The sequence below is a fragment of the Haliotis cracherodii genome, unplaced genomic scaffold, assembly GCF_022045235.1.
Source record: "Haliotis cracherodii isolate W230 unplaced genomic scaffold, xgHalCrac1.p SCAF_13, whole genome shotgun sequence".
NCBI classification, from domain to species: Eukaryota; Metazoa; Mollusca; class Gastropoda; order Lepetellida; family Haliotidae; genus Haliotis; species Haliotis cracherodii.
Genome location: NW_027266268.1, coordinates 28,304,460 through 28,325,360, shown reverse-complemented (window position 1 = coordinate 28,325,360; position 20,901 = coordinate 28,304,460). Strand labels below are relative to the sequence as shown.

At 38.6% G+C, this 20,901-nt stretch overlaps 1 protein-coding gene across 1 annotated transcript; it reads right to left on the bottom strand.

Annotated features, from left to right (window-relative positions):
• Positions 1 to 3,036: 3,036 nt before the first annotated feature.
• On the bottom strand, positions 3,037 to 9,099 carry LOC139458588 (probable glutamate receptor). The gene is made up of 8 exons (XM_071240016.1): positions 8,962 to 9,099; positions 6,817 to 6,961; positions 6,243 to 6,360; positions 5,371 to 5,458; positions 4,620 to 5,010; positions 3,966 to 4,183; positions 3,595 to 3,857; positions 3,037 to 3,262 (listed from the first exon to the last, which is right to left on the bottom strand). The coding sequence occupies exons 1-8, from the start codon at positions 9,097 to 9,099 to the stop codon at positions 3,037 to 3,039; spliced, it is 1,587 nt and encodes a 528-aa protein (XP_071096117.1).
• Between the last annotated feature and the right edge of the window lie 11,802 nt (positions 9,100 to 20,901).

The window sequence follows — 20,901 nt, the reverse complement described above, 5'->3', positions numbered from 1 at the left end:
GGGTCGTTCTTTTAACACCCAAGAGACTGATTATAACCGTTTATGATATAATTTAGAATTATAAATAGGATATAACCTTCGTGTCTTTTTATATCGAAAGGCACCTCACTCAATAAGCTTCGTTTGTAAATGTAGTTGTGCAATCAGTCTGTATGTCCAACTCAAACACCAGGAACAAACATAAGTCAAACAATGGGGAATCTGGTGTACACAACATAACATAGTAATAATATATGACTATATGCATGTAATAGACTCTTTACAAATCACTTCATCTTCAAATATGTTAAGATATGATAACGAGTTGGAAGCGAGTGAGTGATTGTTGTGTGCCCTGGTTGCTGATGTAGCAGACATGCCCTGCACACAATCTCCAGTTCGCAGAGTGTGACTAGTTGTCAATATTGAGTCGGTTCTTACAAGCAAATAGTGGTTGTTTTCATGTCCCAGGGTGCCAGATGGATCAGCGAATTTCCGAGCGTTTCAAGTGACTACTTTACACAGAGTATGTGTCATTAGGCACACGTTGATAATATTATTCAAACCTTTCAGCCGTCATTCACCAGCACTTTGTACATTATCCTATTTTCTGGTATAATTACTATTTGAATAGCCTCGGTTATCATGACCTATTCTCCCCCCAAGTGTCGTTTCGGAAGTGCAATTAAATAAAGCGACAAAATCCTTTCATATCCAATACAATTCTCTGCAAAAGTAGAGTCGATTGTACGATTCCGACTATATTCTGAGCATGTGTTCGATCGTAAATCGGGTTGTTCAACCAGCTGTAAAATATTTCAGCTACACCAATGTTATATCACTCATCACGCCATTGGGATACGATCCCACACAATCACCCAAGCCACCCAGTCTGACCACCCGTTCCGTTATGTAAAACAAAGGTAATGATGACCTCTCTTAATCCATATCCATAATCCCAGAATGAGCGGAACACGCACAAAACATTGGTATTGGTTGAAAAACCAAGGATAACTATTTGCCAAGGAGATTACAGACACATCTATAGACAATAATTCACGAGTGAAGAAGAATGACGGAATACGAAGAATGACGGACTATCTCTCCCGAGTGAAATGAAATTGTACGTCCCGAGCAATCGCAAATGTCAAATAGTTCATTAATTCTCTGACAATTTAAGGAATATAATGAATTTTGCCTTTATATATACATTTGGATTCATGTATAAGATTTCAACAATAAATTAAACATGACTTGGCATTATTGTTAATACAAAATTCAAAAACGTGTCGACAGTATTCCGTCGGTCACCTCAAAGTCACTCTTGTGACATGTCAGTATAAGGCATTATCCCGATAGTCGTTCTAGTTCTTCCTGGTATTTCTTACATTTAGTCTAAAACGAGGGACGTGTCCCTCAGCCAGGCGTTAAAACTGTTCAATGGCAGTATTATGTTCACTATTCTACTAACATAATTTAGACGGCATCCGTGGTAGAGCGTCCACCCGGAGATTGGAAGGTCCGGGGTTCGATCCGCGGCCGCGTTATCGCAAAAGACGTTTAAAGATGGTAATTGGTGTTAGCATGTCTGGCGCAAGACATTTAGGGGCTAAAACAAGGTCTAGTCGGCTCGGAGTCAGTATGGAGTCTGAGTGGAGTATTCATGTTAAACTGCGGCATGGTATCTCAGTGGGCTAGCACTATAAATCGGCATCAGTCCGGACTAGTACAAGCAGCCACACGTGCCTATATAAGTGCAATCATCTTGGACGCGACACAAAACCCCATTTCACCTTACCAAATTTCCGTTCACAAGAACGTTCACGCAGGATCCGAAATGTTGTCATTGTTGTTTACTTACAGTGAGGGATAGCAATCTACTTATACAATCAAATCTAAAATAAATCTTAATTAGTTTTATGTTTTGTGTATTCCATTATCGCAAACAACATGTGTTGACGATATTATATTTGGATTAATGAAGTATGAACCTTCATAGAGTGAAGGCCAGACTATATGAACGTCGGAGCTTGCGACCTCACTCTATGGATGTTTATACTCCAATGAACTCACACAAAGTGAAAGTAAATTCTTATAAAAAAATATTTTTTTGTCTCTCCTTTTTACCCCAAAGGATGCAGCGCTTGTTCTTTACATAATGTTATTTATAGTGGTACATAGTGGTATGGTGTACACTGACAGCATTACAACAACCAGCTGTATCACGGAATATAATAGTTCCTCCAAAAGAGATGCTCAACTCTTTATCTATGCTCAAAGTGTTTTACAGGAACATCTGTTGTAGTTTGTTCACACCAAATGTATTCAAATACCATCATCATTTGGTGGGAAATGTCTGTTAAGAACTACATGTACCATAGTAAGTCAGTCAGAATGACAGCACGTCGTACGTAATACTTTTACATCAAGTGCAAGACGTCATAATGGCCAACACGATAAACGTTACGGGAGAGATTTCCGAAGTTTATGAACCTGTGGCCGTTACATGTGTTAGTCATTATTGATGAACTGACCCATCACTGAAAGGTTATCATAACAGATAGTAAGATTAATTCATAGATGGCTGTAGACTGTCACTTTCAGCCTAAACACGGATCGAGTCGATGTTACGATAGTTTTGATGCGCTTTTATTCGTTTTGTTCACTGGCATGGGTCGTAGTGAGGTTATGCGTGAACGATCATGCAGTTGTAATCTCTGACATGTATGCGAAAATGCTGAGTTCAAGATTAAAGGCCGGTCTAACAGATCAGAAAAAAACTTTCGACATTATTTAAAAACATATTGTTAAGAATGCCTATTGTTGTAAATGACAGAGCTTTGTGGGAAAAGATGAACGAACATTCCAGCATTGCGTCGTGAACCAATTAAATTACATGATTTCTAAAACAGTCAATCGACATTGAGCGACGGAGGTTACAAGAGAATAATAGTATCCGCATCTACATGTGGGTAATAAAATGTTCTTATTTCCCTCATCTAACCAAGTGTTCCTGTGTTGCACTTTGACAAGAAGATGGACGCCAGCATTGCCTTTTCATCTTTGACAGATGTCACGTTTTGTTCTATGCAAAATAATCTCTGCCATCAGTATCAGGATACTCCAGCCCAGTCCAATTCCCGCAGCTAAGAAGATAATCTGAATCTTGATCAGCGACACAGCCTTAGGGAACTCCTCTTCTTGACATATCTCTTCTGGGACCGACTGAAGCCATTCTTGAAATAGTTGATGCAGGATGCCACTGTCGCGGAGGAAATGCATGCTGGTGGGAACAAGAAATTCAAATTGTTAAATAATGTAACAAATTAAATTGTTATTTGATTCCATTCTTCATAATTCAATTGCCAAGAAATGCTAATGAAACTGTTAATAAATTTGGTACAAGACACAGTAATAAATCAATCATTTCACCAAATCAGCATACGTTTTTGTCCCTTTTACCAAAGCGAAACGAAATTATAGGCTGCAGATAATATACTGATGGTAATGGATAATATTCAATTACATATTGATAGCCTGGGTAAGTGATCAAACTTCAGGGTGCCCACATACTGCCATGTTTCGAATTTGCTTTAACGATATTCACGTACATACCTTTTTTGCAGATCGTGTTTGAATGGTGAGGACTTTGGTAGATGGAAGGCTGTATAAGCACTACTAAGTCTCGAGTCCAACATGTCTAACTGGCATTTAGCCCGACCCAAGGGGAGAATTAACATGCCGGTGATGAAAGCGTATTTCCCTTCTTGAACCCTCTGCAAATGCTTGGTGACGTTGCTACTGAGTAGGTCAGGATCTTTGATAGATTGGTCGCGGGTTCTTTGTTTCATTGCCACCACATATGATAGATTTGCATTCTGAAAAACAATAATGCAGTGCAAGCACTCTGCCTTATTGGTAGTTACTATCGACACTGTGTATTGTAGGGTATTAGAATGGTTAAATGCACTTGCTTTTCATTTTACCTGAATGATGATTTCGGTGATGCTTGATGAATCATATCCTATTGTATAATCCTTTCTGGACACTAATTCAGCCAAACTGGAAAAGGGTGGTGTTTCTAATTTTACAGCAAATGTTGCCATCATGGCCCCACAGTAGACAGCAGAGATGATAGTTGTAAATATCCACCATCCACTTATCAAGATCCGTTCCGAGTTGTGGCATGAACTGTTGGTGGATCCTGTGTGCAAATAATGGTATGGAAATCTCTACAATGATATGTATGTCATTTAGCATAGTGCATGCATCGTAAAATAAATGGGTGAGTGAGATGGTATAATAATATTAATATTATCTTAAACGTAACGGAGAGCCATATGTAGGTGGGAAACTTCATTGATACCCACGAGCCCATGATGCAGACTGGCAGAGCATTAGATCAGGAGATTCCGGGATTATAACAATTATGCTCTTCTGGTCCTGGCAAAACTACCTTTCAATTTGAAGAGTCAGTGTTGCATATCCCCTCATATAATAACTCTGTACACATTTATGTATATTTATAATAAGTAAAAGTCAAACTTTTGAGGCTGAGGTTGTTACGTTGTTACATAACTTGACAGGAAAATGATGTTGAAAATATTGATGAATGATTTGTTTAACAAGAATTTACTGACCTTGCTTTAAAGTTGCTCCAAAAACTTCAAAACATGTCAGCATAATAATCTGTTTTGCACAGACGCTTGGTGGGCTCCCGTTTTCTATTTGAGTATTTCCATCAAGCTTGATATCGTTTTTTGAATTTGCATGATTCGTTTGTTCATCCGTCTTATGAATTAATCTAGCGGAGGACAGGACAACAACGATCATAACCAAAGCCCCTCCAAATATGGTAAAGACATCAGGCTGGAAAGCCATAAGAAAGACCATCAGATGGTCCCCATCAGCATCCTTCTCTTTCTTGTACAGGATCATTCGTTTGTTTTCACCTATTGGAGGCAGGATATAATCGGAAACCGCAGTGCGATCAAGGTGAATAGTTAGCATGTCCGACGCAAAGTCTGCTTCCTACAACAAAGATATTTTTATTGATTTTACGGAAAGAGATGTTATGATCTATATTGGATTAGAATGTGTCATTAATGCTAATAGGAACAATGGAACGCTCATTATAGTGGTTGGAAACTTTATGACACTATTTGTTTCAGTAGACTGACCTGTTATGATTTCCCCAAAGAAAGTGATATAACGTCCAAACGTAATTGGATTAAGGATTCTATGATTGTAAAAGGCACAGGTTCTGATGGCATTCAGTTTGTGATACACCACATGTATGTCTTTCACCAAAAACGTACATACCAAACTATTGAATGACGTTTCATGAATCTGAAACCGCAGTTTTCAACGAAAAATCCAATACCATCGTACCCTCCTCTGCAGCATTCCGAAAACCCCTGTCCAAGAGCCATTAATGTTCTTGCCCCAGTCATCTTCCCTTGGTGCTATAACTCTGTAACTTTTTTAAAAAACAAAACGCGTTCATATATACTCTTCAAATAAAGAAACGCAATATGGATATTTTTGGCCATAAAAGCAAAATTAGTGGACCAAGAGGTGCAAAATGAAGAGGTTTAATGTGTTACAGTGTCAGTGACAATCTAGTGATTGATATCATGATCATCGATCCACGCAATTTGGATACGGTGATATGCATCAACCAAATTAGTGAGCCTGACAACCCAGTCCCGGTTAGTCGCCTCTTATGACAATTATTAGTTATAAGACCTATTCTTATCCGGATATTCACGGGTCCCATTCTATTGTACCAACTCCCCCATACCACTCAACCGAATTAACCTGTATCTATGCTTGTCAACCATAATCTGTACATCACTTGCTTGATAATGGTGTTAGAACCTACGCCGCTCTTGAATGTTATAATGTAGTTGTTCATCCATATACTTTATCCTTACTCAGTATCCAACTTCTAAATGCCTTTCAAAGAAGTGAAACATCTGATGTAGTGTACCTGAACAATATCTGGAATTTGGAGGTGTGTGTATTGACAACTACTGCATAGAGAACTATGTTTTGCCGAAGTTTGACTGTGTTGACACTTAAAACAAATATACTGGTAGCCTTTTTTCATTCATACGAAATCATATATATTTTTTAATTTACCTCAAATTACGTCTGTGGTACTAGATAAAATATAACCATAGTTGATTCTCCAGTAAACCACGGGCAAACCAAACATACTTCAATCTGGAGAAGGAAATAATGTAGAGTAATTAACTCACCTAAAATTCATTTTCTGTGCCAGCATCTTCAATATTCGGAAAGGATAACCAAACACCCTCCGTTTATTCACTATCTCGTAGCCATATCCATAGCTATTTTGCTGAAGATACAGGGAAATAACAAGCATTTTTAATGTAAAATTTAACATTTTCATGAACAGTTATCTACTTTTTAAATCCTGCGGATATTACCCTTATAAAAAAAAAAAAGAGGAAAATTAATTTCATTGTAAAATGTGGGATGATTTTATGGCCTTTCGATCCTCTTGTGTACTTCAAGCAATGCATTATGTTTTATCCATTAACGCATGGCTTATTAATATGTATTTCATTTTCAAATAGTTGCTCAAAATGCGCCTATCAGACATGATATTGATTGTATACTGAATATGTTTGATTTCATGAGAGGGGCTTCTAATTAGTTAGAATTAGAATCAGAAATTATTTCCTACAATGTTTAGCCCCTTGTTAGGATCCAGGCAAGGATCTCAATCTTCTCAGATACACGACCAATCTTACTTAACCCATTTGATGTTATGTTGCCAAGGATATAACGGCGTGAGTCACCTTCATTGTAACCGACCATTGTAACCAAACTTCACATTGGGGAACACTTCTGTCAGATTTGGGGCTGTTTCATCAAAAAGAGCAACATCTGTGAAGGCATGTCCCGTTTGATGAAACATCAGTGTCCACATCCTTGGCTTTGTGTTATGTCCCTGTGATCCCTGTGACACAAAAGCACGAAAGTGGCAAAACTAGAAAAAGGTAATATATGGAAAAGGAATTTATATCAACTCCGGAAAATGTTTAATCATGTGTGTGTATTGATATTAACAATTGTGATCTGATCCACTTATGCCATGTTTAGTTGCACCGTGAAGTTTGCCGGGGATGTGTACACAATGCATTTGTTTATATTTACAATAGGAATTAGTTAATAAAATTAAATAAATCTATATTAGGAGGATGTCATGCTTATATTGGATACAGTAATTATAGTCAACGGACGCAAATGACAATTTGAAACTCACTATCCCTCACAGTGAATAAAAGCTAACGTCATTTTGTTTATAAATTATCACCATTTAGAATTGGACCCATAATTATTATATTACTGGCTTTCCACATTTTGAACTTTGAATGTTTTGTATGTGTTAATACTAGGATGTCAATTGCATCAAATTGGTTAAAAAAAACACACGAATATTGATTGAAATAAAAAAAGGTTAACTTTTAGGCAAGCATTTTCTTGGGATAACATCGCCAGTAACAGGCTGTGTGGGAATATAGATATTATGGATATCCTATTAACATAACCCCTGTTAAAAACTGTATCTACTGTTTGAAGCAGACGATCCATTTATATTAATTGGAATGTTTGATCAACACACACACACATAACAGTTAATATGGATAAGAAAGGGTGTGTAAAGAGAAATGAAATTAAAGGTTTACTGATCCCATGGAAAACTGATCAGTCACTGTACATATTCTCTTCACTTCTTAGCAGTATTGATTAAACATCAAAAAGTATAAACAATGCATCCAAACATTGGACAGCTTTCTCCATGACAGATCCAAGAATTAAACAAGCACGTGTTAAAGCATACCAATAACTGCTCAAAAAGGTGTTTCTGATATTTGAGTGTTTGATTTGAGTCCAAAAAAAAAATGACTCACCTGTCCTTTAGGCAGTTCCAGCAACGCCACGTTCTCCACCTGAATATTGCTGTCCAGGAGTACAGGCAAGTCCTCTGATCTCCCGAGAACCAGCACCCTTGACATGTGACACCAGTCGACCGAGGAGTTGGATCTTGTTCCACACAGTCCTGACTGGTGACGGAACGACAATTATCAACTCGATACATCTAAAACTGTGTATACACTAACTCTTATGTTTCTTTCGTTACAGCAGTGAGGAAAGTGTATAGTGTAAAGAGTACCGTAATTACAGGCCGTGTTGTAAACGAGCATTAGTCAATATCGTCTTCTGAAAGCGATGGTATATGCATTACAGTCAATAGAGCCACACGAAACAAAAAATGATATTTTTCATTCCAAACTGCAGACAGACGAAAAACAAGTAAAAAGAGCCCTTGGCACACTTTGTATTTTCAAATTTGTTAATTCCAAACATATGGACTCCATCAAGTCGAATCTTTGAATTCATAGACTGCTGAAAGGACGTTGTTTATCAATTTGATTCATCTTTGTATGTACGAAGGTTGATTGATAAGTTCTGAGCCTCACATAGAAAGACTTGATCATATAAAAATATTAAACTTACATTTTTCAGCATTATATCCTTCTACTTCAATATGATTTTAACAACGGTGTTGGGGGAATTTTATTCCCGTTTCATAAAAGACCTACTCTTGGCTGCACAGAACGTTCTCCACAGTTATTATGACGTCATGATTCGAGTTGAAATCGTTTTCGGTTAAAGCTATCTTCATATTTGGGAACAAATGGAAGTTTGACAAAGCCAGATCCGGAGAATAAGGTGGATGCTGAAGGGGTTTAAACGCTAAACTCGTGGATTGTTGCAATGGCATCGTCATCGTGTTATGATTTAAATATTACGCAATTCCTTCCAAGAGAGGCAAAGATTTTATCAGTCCATGGAAAGCGTGTCACCTACGTATATGTCTGCTATTAGGCTATATGGTTTTTAAGTTCATTTTTATTTGATATATGTATGTGATGCTTGACTAACCAATTGGCGTAAGACGGAAACAGTAGTAGTGACGTCACAAAGGAGCAGCACGTGGAAGTGGGTCTTGAACACCTTCTCCACATCCTCCAGGGTTTTGAGCAGGTATCCTTCTGTGTAGGAACTGATGTCATACTCCATATAGGAAATACCGGATGCTCCCAGGGTGTACACGGAAGTACCTGAAACGGTGTATCTTTCTTCATGAGTGAACGTTTGTTTGTTTGTTTACGGCCACACACAGCAATATTCCAGCTACATAACCTTCTTCTGTAAAAAATCGAGTCTGAACCAGAAAATCCAGTGCATGATATCATGAATATCGATATGTGCAATTGGTATACGATGACAATCACCGAGCCTGATTCTCTGATCCCGTAAGTCGCCTCTGATAAGTCGCCTTTAACAACAAGTCGCATCTAACAACAAGTCGCCTCTAACAACAAGTCGCCTCTAACGACAAGTAGCCTCTAACAACAAGTCGCCTCTAACAACAAGTCGCCTCTAACAACAAGTCGCCTCTAACAACAAGTCGCCTTTAAAAACAACTCGCCTCCATCAACAAGTCGCATCTAACAACAAGTCGCCCCTGACAACAAGTCGCATCTTACAACAAGTAGCCTCTAACAACAAGTCGCCTCTAACAACAATTCGCCTCTAACAACAAGTCGCCTCCAACAACAAGTCGCCTCTGACAACAAGTCGCATCTTACAACAAGTCGCCTCTGACAACAAGTCGCCTCTGACAACAAGTCGCATCTTACAACAAGTCGCCTCTGACAACAAGTCGCCTCTAACAACAAGTCGCATCTCACATCAAGTCGTCTCAGAGAGCACATAGTAGTGGATATTAAACGCAGAGTTTCCTTTGATGCCATTACGTGATCTTTGAACCAGGATGTGTGAGAGATTGAAAACATTTCACTTTATCAAATGATGGGTTGATATTGCAGGTCTATTATATGTCAGTCCAAATCAGTGATAACACACAGCTGGTGCATCCAATTGTCCGAAAACAAATAAATGGTCAAGGGTGTTTCATACTTCAAAGAATGAACGAATTGAGTTTTACAGCAGAGATTGAGGCTTTAGACAATCTTTAGAAGCGATTTGGGAACAAAATGGTTTACAATATCCATCGAATTGAGGGATTTCTGAAAACAATACTTTAACATTGCCTCTATTATCCTGGTAAATATACTACCCAACATCTGCTAAGGGCCACACCTTTGCCTAACGATTGCTATTGTGGTCCTTAGCAAATGTTTAGTTGTATATGTCCTTGTGATCACTGAAATAACGATGAAAGATATGTTTATCAGTCGCCCCTTATAATTAATATACTTCATTTAGCCTTTGTGTTGTAATTGTTGTTTTTAGACAATTGTGTTTAGCTCATTGTCTGATTACATCTGAGGTATACATATCTACATCCTTTTAGCTTCTCTGTAGTAACAGACCACTGCAAGGTATAGATCAAAGTTGACTATTTATTACTAATCCTTTCCCAAATGGTAAGTTAAAAGTTATAGATTTTCCGATTTTATTGTGGATGATGGGAATCGGTATATACACCGAGCATTGAGGACATGGACTATGTGTCTGATTCCTTTGACATTTTCAGACGAAGCCGTGATGATATACTCTGCAAAAAAAGAAAAGCAAAGGTGATAATAGATGAATATTTTATTTATCATAAATATAATCAACAGAAGGTAATCGATTGTTCAAATTGGCACTTATCATTGTCATTGACCCAGCTTCATTGACACACATGGAACAGTCGAATTTCAAGGTGAAGGTCATCTGTTCTCAATATCTTTTATGGCCACCATTAGAGTCCAAAACTGACTGGCATCGTCGTGTCATGGTAACAATCAGATCCCGAATTGTGACCAGGGGAATGTTCACCCACTCTGTCTCCAGTGCTTGTTCCAACTGTCGGAGGTTCTGTTGCTGTTGCTGACGTGCTCGCAGTGCATCCCATAAATGTTCGATTGGGTTTAAATCTAGAGACCTGGAGGGCCATGGCAGGAATAGTTGTTGTGATTCCTGAAAAAGGCTGTTCTTAGTCCTGCCGTGTGAGGTCGGGCGTTTTCTTTTTGCTGGTTGCATAATGGGTTGCACCAAGTCTGTTCTACCAGTGTAGGAGATGGCTGCCCACATCATCACACTACCACCACCAAATCTGTCCTCTTATGTAAGCATGTCTGTGCATGTCATTCCCCACGACGCCTGTAAACTCGACGTCTATCATCCGCATAGCGAAGAATAGCGACGTGTCACTTAAAGTACTGTCGGAAATGCTAGAAAACTGCTTTTTGCCTGTTAAAAAAGATATATTTTTTCACAGACTGTTATTGAAATATCGAGTAACTACCGATCGCCCTACCTGTGGTTGGAAGTATTTCAGTGAAAATGAGTACTATCGACAAGTTTAGAGGAGACAACGTTGAACGAAAACAGGAAGTTCCCATTTATTTTAAGTCCAATGATGACAGTCTGAAACGGACTATAGAATTATGCGCACGTGACTCCGTTGTTATGACAATAATGAAATCTTCATAAAACATCTAATCCACACACAAAAATCATTTGGAGAAAATTCGAGATGTGCATCTTCTAAAATGACAAAATGACGCCGGGTTGTTGTTTTTTAACATTGCTCCCATGATGCATGTTACATTACATTTGCATAGCCATAACCATGGTACACGATATGGAGTCTGTACTGGGAAATGTATACAAGTTCTTTACACTTTAGGGGGGCAGGGGTGGCCCAGTCGTCTAAAGCGCCGCGATTCGCTGTGCAGAGTTGCGTCCCTTGGGCACGCCAGAAACATATGATTGTGGTTTCGAATCCCGGTTCGCCCCCATTATGTTTCTAGGTTTGTCAGCACCATACCCGTGCTCGTGGGTTTCACCGAAGTGGTAAACGTCTGAGACCTGGATCACTTCCGGCTTTCCTCCCACATCAAGCTGACACGCCGTGATATAACTGGAATACTGTTAAAAGCGGAGTTAAACCCAACTCACTCACTCACTTTACACTTTAGAGAGATAGAAGTAAACCATTTATGAATTTAGATAGGTTGAATAACCAAATTGCCCAAGCTATGGGGTTACCATCACGTCTACGGTATGAAAACCAGAAAACAACAGGTGTAGGTGTGGTCACAAAAACCAAACTTGGAAGTGAAAGGATATTAAACAGCTTTGATACAGGGTGATTAGGCGTAAAGTGCACAAGCTTTATGAGCAGAAGGTAACCCTGACTTGTAGAATTTGGTAGGAATTAATGATACAATTAATGTTTCCCCGACTGCACTAACTAGTGCCCTCCAAGAGAGGGGATTTCCATACACTGCGCGTGGCGATGACCAAGCACTTTTCAGGGCAAAATATTCCATCATTCCACGAGGTCACATAATTTCCGAACCATTCATCACTATCGCAGTCAGGGCGTCCAGATAATTTACCTTGATGAATCATTTCACTGACTACATGTGGCTATCGGCAGATGGACAAAAAACACCCATGGTACCATCAGGTAAAGGTAATCGTGCCATTGTTTTGCACGCTGCAACCCATGGGACTTATTGATGGATGTGTGCTAGTTTTCGAGGCGAAAAAGAAAACTGGTGATTTTCTTACGGAAATTATAGGGGGTGATGTATTCACAGACTGATTAAAAGTGCAACGGTTACGTTGTCTGACGTACGCCAGTCAGACATTGTGAGCTCAACCCAGTTTTGCCCATCTTAGCTAAGTGTAACGTGTTCGTAGCAAGACATAACACAACATTCAACAGTACAGATTCATATACGTCATCAGCGGAGATAAATGCTACCTCAAGAAACCAGCTCTAGATCAACAAATACTTCTGGATTCCAAAAGCGCAACCGTCCAATATCCCTCCCGTTTCATAGCTGACGCGCTCGGTTTACAATTAAAATAAAGAGGTATCTACTCTACAGTGGGACCACATCAAATTTCAAAACACACTAGGTTGACAATGACCAGCTTCTACTTGATATCGAGTCTGCTGTAGAAACTTTATTTCACATCTGCGCCGAGTCGTGTGGCCTTTTAAAGAATTATAGTAATGTTTCACAGTCTAAGGTAGTAATGAGTGGTACGGTGATGATCGTGTGAAATTTAAAAGACAAAAGTTTAATCGATTTTGTTAGAATTTCAGGAAATTAGGAACTTTGAAAGGAATTGTTACTTGTCGATTCCCAATTGAAACAGTACTAGTGGCAGTACACAAGAGTGTGGTTGTACAATATTCAGTGTCAGTATATGATATGATATGCAGTGGTCAGTATCAAATACAAAAATACAGTGGAGATGTCAAAAGTCAGTGATATTAGTATATTAACCAAGCGGCTACGGTGGCCCATTTTCCGAGATGGACCCAGGCAGGTGATTTTCACACGAAAGCTGGTCTTGATGTATTCTCAGGTGAGGTGAGGTGAAATGGGGTTTAACGTCAAGTCCAAGATTACTGCACATATATAGCGACGTGCATGTACGTGTGTGTTGGTGTGGTTGCTTGTTCTAGTCCGGACTGAAGCCGATTTATAGTACTAGGTCACTGAGATACCATGCCGCAATTTAACATGAATGCCCGACTCAGACACAGTATACTGACTCCGAGCCGACCAGTCCTTGTGTTAGTCCCTTAATGCCGAGCGTCAGACAGGGTAACAACAAGTACTATCTTTTGGTATGACGCGGCTGGGGATAGAGCCCCGGACCTTCCGCTCTCCGGGCGGACGCTCTACCACCTGACCACGGAAGCGGTCCGATGTATTCTCAGATGAGAATGTGTGAGAGATACGTGAACATGCTCGTTTCCCTCTGTATGTACACTCCAACTCGCCAATTCCGAAAACTGGAAACTTCTACCCAGTGCCCTCACTAGTGCAGCGACACTAGAACACCACAGAATATTCCACGCCAGGCCACGGTATACCGGAAGTTTACGCACCACAGTACCAAATACTATCTTCCCGACGACTGCCCGCATTAAATAGTACCACATTCCTGACGACTAATCACTGCCTAAACACAATGCAATGAGCGTCTACCGAATCTCAACAGAACCAATGTAACACAGCTACAATCATTGTTCAACAACAAAATACACTACCATATAACAGAAAATTGTGCGATTAAGAATAAGAGTGAATTGTGCAGACAACATAGAATGGAGCATTAGGAATATTGTTCAATAATAGCAATAATGGTAAATCCGTTTGGAGACGTGTCAACAATATTATTTCTTTACCTTCAGTGCCAAGAAGCCCAGGTATTATCAATGTGCAATTGACCGAATATTTCCAGCATGTGTATATGTTTGCTGATATACCTGGGGGTGGGGACAGTGTACACAAGGCACAAGATTTTATGAACAGCCATGATTAAAAAAAGAGTTATAATCAGTGAAACAACATCTCCTTGAGAGTTGCTACATTCTTCGATCTCGGCTTACAATAATCGCCCATTCACCTCCACAGGACAACTTTACTGTAATGTGCATGTTCGCCCCGATTATGTTTCTAGGTTTGTCAGCACCATACCCGTGCTCGTGGGTTTCACCAAAGTGGTAAACGTCTGAGACCTGCATCACTTCGGGCTTTCCTCCCATATTAAGCTGAAACGCCGTGATATAACTGGAATACTGTTAAAAGCGGCGTTAAACACGATATATAATGTATAAATGTTATCATTACATCTCACACACGCTTTCACGGAGGCATAGATACCTTTAAGTGCTCTCATCATCTTTCCACCCAAGCCTACATCGTGCAGACACTCCCATAGCTTAAGGTGATTTACTGAATCAAACGCTTTTTTAAAATCCACAAGAGCAACGTATAATTTCCCTTTTCTTTTCGATAAACATTTGTTAACAATTGCATTCAACGTGAATATGTGATCAGCAGGAGAATATCCCTGTCTAAAGCTTGCTTGTGTCTCGGGTAGTTTACTTCTTATATAAGCCCAGTTTGTCTAGAGTTTAAGACACTTGTCTAAACCTTATTAATTGTACACAATAGAGATATCCCTCTAAAGTTATCTGGATTATTTTTGTTACATTTCTTATGTAGTGGAAGGATGATAGCTTTCGTCCAGTTCTCAGCAAATAATCCAGAATCAAATAACTTATAGGAAAGGAGTTCTTACATTTTCACAACATTTTAACATTTCAATGACCACGTCATCAACACCAGGGGATTTGTCATTCTTTAAACGATTTATAGCCTTGTGGATTTCTGAGTCGGTAATGGTCGATTCCAAAATACACTGGTCAATCTCATCAAGTATAAAATCTTCATGACATTGACATTCGACTTCAGCATGTAATACATCTGTACAATGAAATACGTTTGTAAAATGATCAAACCAGCACTCTTTACTTATGTTATTCTTTGTTTCCCTGCTACCTGATATACTCCGTAACTCTTTCCTAAATGTGGTTGAATCAGATAGAGATGGCTTTAGTTTTGTTCGTGTCATAAATTGATAGTTTGATTTTGCTGTTCTGCAAACATATTTATACTTGTTTCTCATTTTACAAAAGATTAACTTATTTTCTTTAGATTTCTTCTCTTTGAATTTCCTCATGTATCGCCTTGCTTCCCGTTTTGCTCGTCTGCATTCACTATTATAAAACCCCGTATTTCGGGGTGAACTTTTAACACAAGGTACCTTCATACAGTCAGCGGCACAAAGAACAACATTAACAATTTTTTCGAGGGCAAGATTGAAACCAAAAGTTAAAAGATCGATAAGCTCGTTGAAGGATGGACATAGATTTGTTATACTTCCTATAAACACATTACTTCCTATAAACACGCTTACGAGGGTTCCATTTATATTTGTGTGTTTTGGTGGAAAAGTAATCAACACTTGTAGATACTTTAGGGAGAAATATGTCCAAATGTAGACATACAGGCAAATGTTTTGACTCAACTCTTGTATCCACAAACATGGATTGACAACAATTGTGAAAATTAACTGAACCTATAAAATAATCGATTACGCTACATCCTTGATGTGTTATGTAAGTGAAATACCCTCTTTGTCTCCAGTTGTCCTGCCGTTGAAGATATATAAATCATGAGTTAAACACAGTTCCAGTAGCTTAAGACCAAAAGCGTTTACAAAACTATAACATGACTGTCTCTTTTCTACTGGAACGGGTGGTTCATCGGGAAAAAGCTGTGCGTTTGTTTATTACCCAAACCATTCACTTCAATGAGAAACACAAACATCAAGTAGGCATGCCGATATCATGTATGAATTATTCAAACAGACATCGCAAAAAAATAATGAAGCGACCTTTGTAATGTCTTGTGGGGGCACGGGTGGCCCACTCGTTTAAGGCGCCGCGATTCGCTGTGCAGAGCTGCGTCCCTTCGGCACGCCAGAAACCTATGATTGTGGGTTCGAATCCCGGTTCGCCCCGATTATGTTTCTAGGTTTGTCAGCACCATACCCGTGCTCGTGAGTTTCACCGAAGTGGTATCTGAGACCTGCATCACTTGGGGCTGTCCTCCCACATTAATTGACACGCCGTGATATTACTGTAATACTGTTAAACGCGGCGTTAAACCCAACTCACTCACTCACTCACTGTAATGTCTTGTTCCAAAGTACGCACCACCATCATGACGACAAAGCCTAAGGTAGGAAGTCTAAGTATGAATGGCATCACAGCTCGTGAATAATGAACACCAAAAGTCAAGCCGTGTTGCCCTGTAACTGACTTTCCGCTAACTGTCGAAGTATTAGAAATCCGTCTGAAATATATCACCACACTTGCTGCAAATATAGGAATTGCAGCGTTAAAAAAGTGAGATCACTGTTCGAAATTGCCAAAAACTTGCCCTTGCGAAAGAAGTGCTTCTAAATTCAAATTCTTTCGTTGTAAAGCGGTCACCATACTGGTCATTGTCTAATGTACATTCTACTGGCAGAGCGGCTCTGCAAACGTGAATGTAGCATAAACGTCATTTTCAGAGCTAAGGCAATTTTTCAAGGGACAACCCCCCCCCCCCCCCCCCCCCCCCCCCCCCCCCTCCCTCTTGCAACCATTCAATCAATGGTACACTTAACCTAAAAGGACTCACCTAGCTCCTGTGTGTGTAGGACAAGAACCAACCGCCAGTTAAGTGAAAGCAGAAGTTGCGCCAACATGGCGTCGTGCTGTTCCTGACGTTGAGGATGATGAACGTACGCGTGTTGAAAGATTTGACGTTGCAGAAAGATAGCGTTAGGTTTCATTTAACAATCACCCTTCAAAATAAATTGAATTAGTAATAAACGGCATTGCTAGTTAATTAACGATCCTAGTTAATAATAGAGCCTCTGTCTACACCGTCGAAGTCTACACAGAGCGAGAATCACATTGATTACGACTTGACGCAATGTGGATATCGTTAATTTCTTTACATTGCTGCTGTGATGGAATTATACAAATATGCAGATATTGATGTGATCATGGTACATAACTAATTAGAGCGAAGTGAACCATCAAGTAGGTCATGAATCCTCGTAAAGTACAAGTTCGAGATTGATATTGGACAAGGAAATACACTCTTCAAAAACGGAAACGCACAGGTGGATATTCAGTAAATTTATTGAAGCTAATAAATTCGATAAATTTAATTTAATTTCTCCCATGACAGGGCTTGATCTCAAATCGCCAGCAGTGGTTTATTCGGTGTGGTTTATCTTTATTTACGCAATCTGATTGGCTGGCTGAGAGTGGAGAGCTGTGTCATCGCGTTTTGATTGGCTGTCTAAAAATAATTGAAGGCACTTTTTTTCGGATCGGGGATACCCGAGGTCGTCTTAGTACAGGAAATCCCCAGCTGTCAAAACATTACCGTAGTGACGATGTTTCCATCTCCGAAAGATGGTGACCAAGAGAAAATTTGTGGGGGAGGAAGGGATGTGATATGTGGAAATGTATCAGAGAATTTCGGCTTCCCAGTGTACGAGATTCAGTTGCAGAATGAGAAGACGGTAACCGAGATACCGCTTCGATATTACAGGACCAGGTGAGCCACTCCGGTAGATTCTTTACTGGGCTTTTTCAAGATTAATAAAACAACTAATGAAACAGTTAATTAATTCTTGTAAATATACTGATAAAATTGCGAAACATACCATATTGTTTTTGGTACTTTTAAAAAATAACCATCAACCACATAAGAAATGTCACGTTGTTTCGAAATGTTGATCTAGAGCCGATCGATCGTTTGTGTAACCCACCGTCAAAAACATATTTTATATTTATATTAAAATAATCGAGGCTTATATTTCACATTTTAAGAAAATAAACACCTTAAATAATTTGTATCAAAAGACATACTCAATTTTAATGCATTAAACGATAAACCTTCGCCGAACATCTCACGACCAAGATGTTTTGCAACCACCGCAGTTGTTTCCCCTTTCAACAGTTGGAGATTATCCAGATCAATATAATTCATTCATTTTGGCCTGTAATTATTTGTATATTTATTTTTTTCAATAATGATTTACATTTATGCATCTTAAAATATATTTTGTATTTTGGATAGAAACTCACTATCACAGTTAATTATTTTCAGAATTAACAGACAATACAGAGTATTTAAGAAATATAGAATTATGTTTGTCTCATGTATATTCTTTAAACCAAAGGTGTGGGTTTTTTTATTTACCATGTTTACTGAAAAACAACATTTCTTTAATAATGAAACTGTTACATTATCATAGCAGTTAAAGAACCCCAAGATGCATAGCTAGCTTAATTGTAAAGATATTATTCAGCATTTCTTTGGATGATAAACTGGACATATGAAACAAATAAGAAATGTAATTTTTCTGTATTATTTTCCCATTACAAGGTTTACAGTGGGTCTTTTCTTTCACACAATCTTATTGGCTGCCTGTGAGTGGAAAGCTATGTTGCTATTTTAACCAGAGACCTTAAATTATTCAATTGTGTTATGTGTAAAGTTTCATAACTTGGTAAGTAAAGAAAAACTCAAATTTATGGATGATGAAGAAACGACTAACAAGATGTCATCTTACAACATTTACCATTAACCTCATTTCTCAACATAAGCAATGTCAAAATTTAATTTTAATTCTTTTTACAAACAATTCACATATGATCAGGTCACTAAAATATATATTTATTATGAGTCTTGTTTATAAAAAGAAGCACATGTTAAATTTTAATTACCTGTGATCAGTAATTTTTAATTTCTAATCTGATAAAATAAGAATAAAATAAAGTTTGGATGTAACTGTAGCAGTAAAACAACAACGTAATATTACAAGGGTATCAAAATAATGTAAATATTTGTATAACTATTGAAATTATAATTTATTGTTTACAAATATTCTATGTATTTATGTTTCACACACAATAAAGTATTGTGCTTTTCAAATTCACATTGTGTCATTCACATATATGGGAAAATTAGATAACTCATTTAGTTACATTTTTGGTGTTATGATGTTAAATATCATGGTCAAAAGAAAAAATGTCCACTAAATTAGTAAATATTTTCTTCTTTTTTTATAATAGAAATACATGTGCTCACCATGATCAGGAACAAAGCAAAAAAATAGATTAAAAAATGACATGAAATAATCATTTTATATATTAAATTATTCACTGTAAAGTTCATTTTAAAGACGAAAATCCGTTTAAAAATATTACAATTCATTGATGATGTTGAGAAGATTTACCTAGCAGTAATCAGCTGATCAGTTGCCCGAGTTGGTATTTATAGAATCTAGCCTGATCAATCCTGCTGACAGTTCCTATGGCCCCTGGATTTCGTTAACAATATGTTACAAAAAAAGACAATATTAATTAATTTCCTCATTTGGGTTTATTACATTAGTTTCTAACGGACAAATAAACTAATAACGTATTTACATACACTACAAATGTGGGCCTATTTAGTGTTGCGCATTGAGAATGATAGTCACGGCGAGACGAATGCACATAAAGTTATGGGCCGAGTAATCCAAAGTCATCAACAAATATCAAATCACATTAATTATTTTCAAAACGTTATTCCCATCAACTTTTAATAGTTAACAAAGACCATAACATGAATGCTAACAAGTGGCTTGCCTGTCACGGGAAAACTCGTGTGGGTTGTCTTCGCTAGACCCTTTATACCTCTTTTTGGTGCAGTTGTCTTACTGAGCATATTGATGATATATATATATAAAATGAGGCGGGGGGAATCCCGAGTTGCTACAAAACAAAGGAAATCTTCAACTACGAGCTCGACTTTTTTTAGAAAAAGGATTAACCACTGCGTTCAGTTGTTACCGAAGAGTCTACACACGAGTGATTAATCTGCCACGATAAGAACTCGGCAAAGCCTCGTTCTGATCGTGGCAGATTAATCACCCGTGTGTAGATTTTTCGGTAACAACCGAACACAGTGGTTAATCCTCTATATCACAGATGCCAATATGAAATTTTGGAGCTCGAAAGTCACAGGTTGTTGTACAGAGGCATTAAAAACTGTTCATTGTAATGTCACATAAAGCCACAAGGTTGCGCTGAACTCGGTATCTCGTGTGAAAGCCCCGCTCAGCAATCACGGCTCTGCACCTCGGCACTGACTAGATAAGTGTACGAATTCTATCCTGCGGAATTGTGCGCCATTCTGTTTGTAACGCGTTGGCCAGTTGTGGGAGTGTCTGCGGCGTGTTCCGACGTTGACGTTCACGTCGATCGAGTTCATCCCAGAGGTGTTCGATTGGGTTGAGATCTGGAGACTGACGGCCAGGGCAAGTTGTGGATGTTGGTATTATGTAGGTAGTCTACCATGACACGAGCTGTGTGCGTTTGTCCCGCTTAAACAGCTCTCTGGCGGTCAATGATTGGAAGAATTTGATACATGAAAC

Coding starts and splice junctions, on each gene's coding strand:
- LOC139458588 (XM_071240016.1), bottom strand. CDS start 9,099: ATGGAGTATGACATCAGTTCCTACACAGAAGGATACCTGCTCAAAACC. Junction 5,011..5,370: donor TCGGAATGCTGCAGAGGAGG/GTACGATGGTAT, acceptor TCTTTGTTGTAG/GAAGCAGACTTTGCGTCGGA. Junction 3,263..3,594: donor AAACACGATCTGCAAAAAAG/GTATGTACGTGA, acceptor TGTTCCCACCAG/CATGCATTTCCTCCGCGACA.